At 46.7% G+C, this 7,500-nt stretch overlaps 1 protein-coding gene across 1 annotated transcript in view; it reads right to left on the reverse strand.

Moving 5' to 3' along the window:
- Window positions 1-217: 217 nt before the first annotated feature.
- Window positions 218-7,500, reverse strand: part of LOC129850486 (dolichyl-diphosphooligosaccharide--protein glycosyltransferase subunit STT3B-like) — a gene marked incomplete at its 3' end in the record, with an annotated part of 11,999 nt that continues 4,716 nt past the window's right edge. The window contains exons 3-6 of the mRNA XM_055916874.1: window positions 6,512-6,610; window positions 4,609-4,755; window positions 1,535-1,583; window positions 218-372 (exon numbers count right to left, since the gene is read on the reverse strand). Of these exons, the coding sequence (XP_055772849.1) occupies window positions 218-372; window positions 1,535-1,583; window positions 4,609-4,755; window positions 6,512-6,610 (450 nt within the window). The remainder of the gene's footprint in view (window positions 373-1,534; window positions 1,584-4,608; window positions 4,756-6,511; window positions 6,611-7,500) is intronic.

Consider the following 7,500-nt stretch of genomic DNA (forward strand, 5'->3'; position numbering starts at 1 on the left):
GTGTCTGTGTGTGTCACTGTGTGTGTGTGTGTGTGTGTGTGTGTGTGTGTGTGTGTGTGTGTGTGTGTGTGTGTGTGTGCGTGTGTGTGTGTGTCACTGTGTGTGTGTGTGTGTGTGTGTGTGTGTGTGTGTGTGTGTGTGTGTGTGTGTGCGTGCGTGCGTGCGTGCGTGCGTGCGTGCGTGCGTGCGTGCGTGTGTGTGTCGGCTGCCATCTTACCGAAGACTCTCTCGTCGTTGATGTTCTTGATGCAGAACCAGAGTCCAGCAGGAAAGGTACAGACCAGGATGTGGAGGTCGAAGAAGAACGACACCCAGGTGGTGGGCTGGTGCTCCGACACAGAAGCTATGATGGGGATGTGGATCTTAGCATACCTGGAGAGAGGAGGGAGGGAGAGGAGGGAGAAGAGAGAGGAGGAGGGGGTGGGCAGAGGGAGGGAGAAGAGAGAGGGAGAGGGGGTGGGCAGAGGGAGGGAGGGAGAAGAGAGAGGGAGAGGGGGTGGGGTGAGGGAGAGAGGGGGGGAGGGAGAAAAGGGAGAAGAGAGAGGGAGAGGGGGTGGGTTGAGGGAGGGAGGGAGGGAGAGGAGAGGAGGGAGAAGAGAGAAGGAGAGGGGGTGGGTTGAGGGAGGGAGGGAGAAGAGAGAGGAAGAGGGGGTGGGGTGAGGGAGGGAGGGAGAAGAGAGAGGGAGAGGGGGTGAGGGAGGGAGAAGAGAGAGGGGGAGGGAGGGAGAAGAGAGAGGGAGAGGGGGGTGAGGGAGGGAGAAGAGAGAGGGAGAGGGAGGGAGAAGAGAGTGGGGGAGGGAGGGAGAAGAGAGAGGGGGAGGGAGGGAGAAGAGAGAGGGGGAGGGAGGGAGAAGAGAGAGGGGGAGATTTATCTGAAGTGCCTGTGGAAGGTTGCGGCTACAGGAAGTGAGTGTACATTGACAGAAAGAGGAACACAGTGTTTCCTTGGTAAAGGGGATCCACGGAGAGTAAAACTGGACACACGTTGACATGACCCACACTGCACTGCAGCAGAACACTTTCTCTGAGACAAATAGACAGCTGATTGGGAACTCTGACAGCCTTATCTCTCTACAGCAGAGGTTGTGTGTGTGTGTGTGTGTGTGTGTGTGTGTGTGTGTGTGTGTGTGTGTGTGTGTGTGTGTGTGTGTGTGTGTGTGTGTGTGTGTGTGTGTGTGTACGTGTGTGTGTGTGTGTGTGTGTGTGTGTGTGTGTGTGTGTGTGTGGTGTGTGTGTGTGTGTGTGTACGTGTGTGTGTGTGTGTGTGTGTGTGTGTGTGTGTGTGTGTGTGGTGTGTGTGTGTGTGTACGTGTGTGTGTGTGTGTGTGTGTGTGTGTACGTGTGTGTGTGTGGTGTGTGTGTGTGTGTGTGTGTGTGTGTGTGTGTGTGTGTGTGTGTGTGTGTGTGTGTGTGTGTGTGTGTGTGTGTGTGTGTGTGTGTGTGTGTGTGTGTGTGTGTGTGTGTGTGTGTGTACGTGTGTGTGTGTGTGTACGTGTGTGTGTGTGTGTGTGTGTGTACTGTTTAGTGCACTTACCCTGTATCCCACAGTGAATAGAATCGACCACTCCAAGGAGCGATGTGTCCTAAAACACAATGAACATTACTAAGTACAGCACAGTTATGATCAAGTAAACCATCACACGTTAGGATTTGAGGACCAACACTTGATTCCCATTCAAACTCCTGACTCCTGACTCCTAAACTGCCCATCCCTGGTGTTGACCTACAGTGCCTTGCACTTGTCGTTTTTCCTATTTTGTTGCATTACAACCCGTAATTTAAAATTATTTTTATTTGGATTTCATGTCACTGACATACACAAAATAGTCCAAATTGGTGAAGTGAAATTAAAAAAATTACTTGTTTCAAAAAATTCATTAAAATTAAAAACGGAAAAGTGGTGCATGCATATGTATTCACCCCCTTTGCTATGAAGCCCCTAAATATGATCTGGTGCAACCAATTACCTTCAGAAGTCACATAATTAATTAAATAACGTCCACCTGTGTGCAATCTAAGTGTCACATGATCTCAGTATTTATACACCTGTTCTGAAAGGCCCCAGAGTCTGTAACAGCACTAAGCAAGAGGCACCATGAAGACCAAGGAGCTCTCCAAACAGGTCAGGGACAAAGTTGTGGAGAAGTACAGATCAGGGTTGGGCTATAAAAAAATATCTGAAACTTTAAACATCCCACGGAGCACCATTTAGATCCATTATTAAAAAATGAAAGAATATGGCACCACAACAAACCTGCCAAGAGAGGACCGCCCCCCAAAACTCACAGACCAGGCAAGGAGGACATTAATCAGAGAGGCAACAAAGAGACCAAAGATAACCCTGAAGGAGCTGCAAAGCTCCACAGCGGAGATTGGAGTATCTGTCCATAGGACCACTTTAAGCCGTACACTCCACAGAGCTGGGCTTTACGGAAGAATGTCCAGAAAAAATAAGCAAACATGTTTGGTGTTCGCCAAAAGGCATGTGGGAGACTCCCCAAACATAAGGAAGAAGGTACTCTGGTCAGATGAGAAGGAAAACGCTATGTCTGTCGCAAACCCAACACCTCTCATCACCCTGAGAACCTCATCCCCACAGTGAAGCATGGTGGAGGCAGCATCATGCTGTGGGGATGTTTTTCATCAGCAGGGACTGGGAACCTGGTTAGAGTTGAAGGAATGATAGATGGCGCTAAATACAGGGAAATTCTTCATGGAAACCTGTTTCAGTTTTCAAGAGATTTGAGACTGGGACGGAGGTTCACCTTCCAGCAGGACAATGACCCTACGCATACTGCTAAAGCAACACTTGAGTGGTTTAAGGGGAAACATTTAAATGTATTGGAATGACCTAGTCAAAGCCCAGACCTCAATCCAATTGAGAATCTTTGGTATCACTTAAAGATTGCTGTACACCATTGCTGTACACCATCCAACTTGAAGGAGCTGGAGCAGTTTTTCCTTGAAGAATGGGTAAAAATCCCAGTGGCTAGATGTGCCAAGCTTATAGAGACATACCCCAAGAGACTTGCAGCTGTAATTGCTGCAAAAGGTGGCTCTACAAAATATTGACTTTGAGGGGGTGAATAGTTATGCACGCTTATTTCTTGTTTGTTTCACAATAACAAAATATTTAGCATCTTCAAAGTGGTAGGTATGTTGTGTAAATCAAATGATACAACCCCCCCAAAATCAATTTTAATTCCAGGTTGTAAGGCAACAAAATAGGAAAAATGCCAAGGGGGGGGAATATTTTCGCAAGCCACTGTACCTGTATACAGTAAGTCAGGTATATAACAGCACAGTGTTGACCTACCTGTATAAGTCAGGTATATAACAGTGAGGAAGACCTACCTGTATAAGTCAGGTATATAACAGTGAGGAAGACCTACCTGTATAAGTCAGGTATATAACAGTGAGGAAGACCTACTTGTATAGGTCAGGTATATAACAGTGAGGAAGACCTACCTGTATAAGTCAGGTATATAACAGTGAGGAAGACCTACCTGTATAAGTCAGGTATATAACATTGAGGAAGACCTACCTGTATAAGTCAGGTATATAACAGTGAGGAAGACCTACCTGTATAAGTCAGGTATATAACAGTGAGGAAGACCTACCTGTATAAGTCAGGTATATAACAGTAAGGAAGACCTACCTGTATAATTCAGGTATATAACAGTGAGGAAGACCTACCTGTATAAGTCAGGTATATAACAGTGAGGAAGACCTACTTGTATAGGTCAGGTATATAACAGTGAGGAAGATCTACCTGTATAAGTCAGGTATATAACAGTGAGGAAGACCTACCTGTATAAGTCAGGTATATAACAGTGAGGAAGACCTACCTGTATAAGTCAGGTATAGAACAGTGAGGAAGACCTACCTGTATAAGTCAGGTATATAACAGTGAGGAAGACCTACCTGTATAAGTCAGGTATATAACAGTGAGGAAGACCTACCTGTATAAGTCAGGTATATAACAGTGAGGAAGACCTACCTGTATAAGTCAGGTATATAACAGTGAGGAAGACCTACCTGTATAAGTCAGGTATATAACAGTGAGGAAGACCTACCTGTATAAGTCAGGTATATAACAGTGAGGAAGACCTACCTGTATAAGTCAGGTATATAACAGTGAGGAAGACCTACCTGTATAAGTCAGGTATATAACAGTGAGGAAGACCTACCTGTAAAAGTCAGGTATATAACAGTGAGGAAGACCTACCTGTATAAGTCAGGTATATAACAGTGAGGAAGACCTACCTGTATAAGTCAGGTATATAACAGTGAGGAAGACCTACCTGTATAAGTCAGGTATATAACAGTGAGGAAGACCTACTTGTATAGGTCAGGTATATAACAGTGAGGAAGACCTACCTGTATAAGTCAGGTATATAACAGTGAGGAAGACCTACCTGTATAAGTCAGGTATATAACAGTGAGGAAGACCTACCTGTATAAGTCAGGTATATAACAGTGAGGAAGACCTACCTGTATAAGTCAGGTATATAACAGTGAGGAAGACCTGCTTGTATAGGTCAGGTATATAACAGTGAGGAAGACTTACCTGTATAAGTCAGGTATATAACAGTGAGGAAGACCTACCTGTATAAGTCAGGTATATAACAGTGAGGAAGACCGCCCCAGCAGCCAGAGAGACCCCCAGGAAGAAGAGGGTCTGAAACTCCTGTCTGGTCAGTCTGTCTTTCAGGTACTGGAGGAAGGCATAGGCCTGGAGCAATGCAAACACACCTGGTAGAGAGAGGGGGAGGAGAGAGAGGGGGAGGGGAGGAGAGACGAGTAAGAGGGGGAGGAGAGAGAGGGGGAGGAGAGAGAGGGGGAGGAGAGAGAGGGGGAGGTGAGGAGAGAGGAGAGAGAGGGGGAGGGGAGGAGAGACGAGAGAGAGAGGGGAGAGGGAGGCGAGGAGAGATGAGAGAAAGAGGGGAGAGGGAGGCGAGGAGAGATGAGAGAAAGAGGGGGAGGGGGGGGAGAAAGAGGGGGAGGCGAGGAGAGAAAGAGAGAAAGAGGGGGAGGCAAGGAGAGACGAGAGAGAGAGCGAGAGAGGGGGAGAGAGGAAAGAGAAGGGGGAGGTGAGGAGAGAGAGAGAAAGAGCAGGAGAGGGAGGGGGGAGAGAGGAAAGAGAAGGGGAAGGTGAGGAGAGAGAGAGAGAGGGGGAGAGAGGAAAGAGGAGAGAGAAGGGCGAGGAGAGAAGAGAGAGAAAGAGGGGGAGGCGAGATGCGAGAGAGAGCAGGAGAGAGAGAGCGGGAGAGAGGGGGGAGAAGGGGGAGGTGAGGAGAGAGAGAGAGAGGGGGGAGAGAGGAAAGAGAAGAGGGAGAGAGGGGGAGGAGAGAGGAGAGAGGGAGTTTACATTATACCTGTACAGGTAGGGAGAGAGAGTTTACATTATACCTGTACAGGTAGGGAGAGAGAGTTTACATTATACCTGTACAGGTAGGGAGAGAGAGTTTACATTATACCTGTACAGGTAGGGAGAGAGAGTTTACATTATACCTGTACAGGTAGGGAGAGAGAGTTTACATTATACCTGTACAGGTAGGGAGAGAGAGTTTACATTATACCTGTACAGGTAGGGAGGGAGAGTTTACATTATACCTGTACAGGTAGGGAGAGAGAGTTTACATTATACCTGTACAGGTAGGTAGAGAGAGAGTTTACATTATACCTGTACAGGTAGGGAGAGAGAGTTTACATTATACCTGTACAGGTAGGGAGAGAGAGTTTACATTATACCTGTACAGGTAGGGAGAGAGAGTTTACATTATACCTGTACAGGTAGGGAGAGGGAGGGGTATATAAACCAGCATCCATCACAGCACCATGTATCTCTATGTCTATAGGAGGTCTAATATACAGTGAGCTCCAGAAGTACTAGGACAGCAGGGACCCATCTTCTGTTGATTTGTCTCTGTACTCCTGCACTTTGGATTTAAAACTACGACTAGGAGGATAAAGTGCAGACTCAGATTTAATAGGATATTTTCATATCGGATTAACCATAAAAATTAAAAATAAAAAACTTTTTGTACATAGTCCTCCCGTTTTACGAGACCAAAAGTATTGGGACAAAATTCACATATGTGTATTAAAATAGTCAAAAGTAAAGTATTTGTCCCCCGTATTCAGAGCCGACTACATTAATGACTACATCAAGCCTGTGACTTTACACATTTGTTGTATGCATTTTATGGATAACCCTGAATGAATCGTGATGAGTGGGAAAGTTAGATGCTCAAATATCATACCCCCCAACCCCCCCCCCCAAAACGCTCACCTCCTCTGTTAAAACAACCCATAAAACAGTCACTGTCCCAATACTTTGAGCTCACTGTATCACAATATACGTCTCCCTATATAACCGGTACATGGCTGTCTATCGATCTAATCAGTGGTCTGGAGCTGGGGGTGATGACAGGAAACGTCCAGAGGGAACTCTGTACACGGGCAGCATCAGGGGGTGACATCACTGTCTCAGGTGATTGGTTCTTACCTGCTGCAGCCATGTGTTCGCTGGTCCTGATTGGTTGGAACCCCACAAAGGGGATCTGCATGGAGAGCACCAGACCAACGATGTAGAACGTACTGTAAGCTGTGGAAACAGACAGGGTTTAAAACACCAGAAACACAGAGAGACAGACAGGGTTAACACACCAGAAACACAGAGAGAGAGACAGGGTTAACACACCAGAAACACAGAGAGAGAGACAGGGTTAACACACCATAAACACAGAGAGACAGACAGGGTTAACACACCAGAAACACAGAGAGACAGACAGGGTTAACACACCAGAAACACAGAGAGACAGACAGGGTTAATACACCAGAAACACAGAGAGAGAGACAGACAGGGTTAACACACCAGAAACACAGAGAGAGAGAGAGGGTTAACACACCAGAAACACAGAGAGACAGACAGGGTTAACACACCAGAAACACAGAGAGACAGACAGGGTTAACACACCAGAAACACAGAGAGACAGACAGGGTTAACACACCAGAAACACACAGAGAGAGAGAGGGTTAACACACCAGGAACACAGAGAGACAGACAGGGTTAACACACCAGAAACACAGAGAGAGAGACAGACAGGGTTAACACACCAGAAACACAGAGAGAGAGACAGACAGGGTTAACACACCAGAAACACAGAGAGACAGACAGGGTTAACACACCAGAAACACAGAGAGACAGACAGGGTTAACACACCAGAAACACAGAGAGACAGACAGGGTTAACACACCAGAAACACAGAGAGACAGACAGGGTTAACACACCAGAAACACAGAGAGACAGACAGGGTTAACACACCAGAAACACAGAGAGAGAGACAGACAGGGTTAACACACCAGAGAGAGAGAGACAGGGTTAACACACCAGAAACACAGAGAAAGAGAGAGAGAGAGAACGAGAGAGAGAGAGGCACCCTATTCTATATATAGTGCACTACCGTTGACCAGAACCCTGAGGTAACACTGTGG

This window comes from Salvelinus fontinalis, unplaced genomic scaffold (genome assembly GCF_029448725.1).
Source record: "Salvelinus fontinalis isolate EN_2023a unplaced genomic scaffold, ASM2944872v1 scaffold_2069, whole genome shotgun sequence".
In the NCBI taxonomy this organism is placed as follows: Eukaryota; Metazoa; Chordata; class Actinopteri; order Salmoniformes; family Salmonidae; genus Salvelinus; species Salvelinus fontinalis.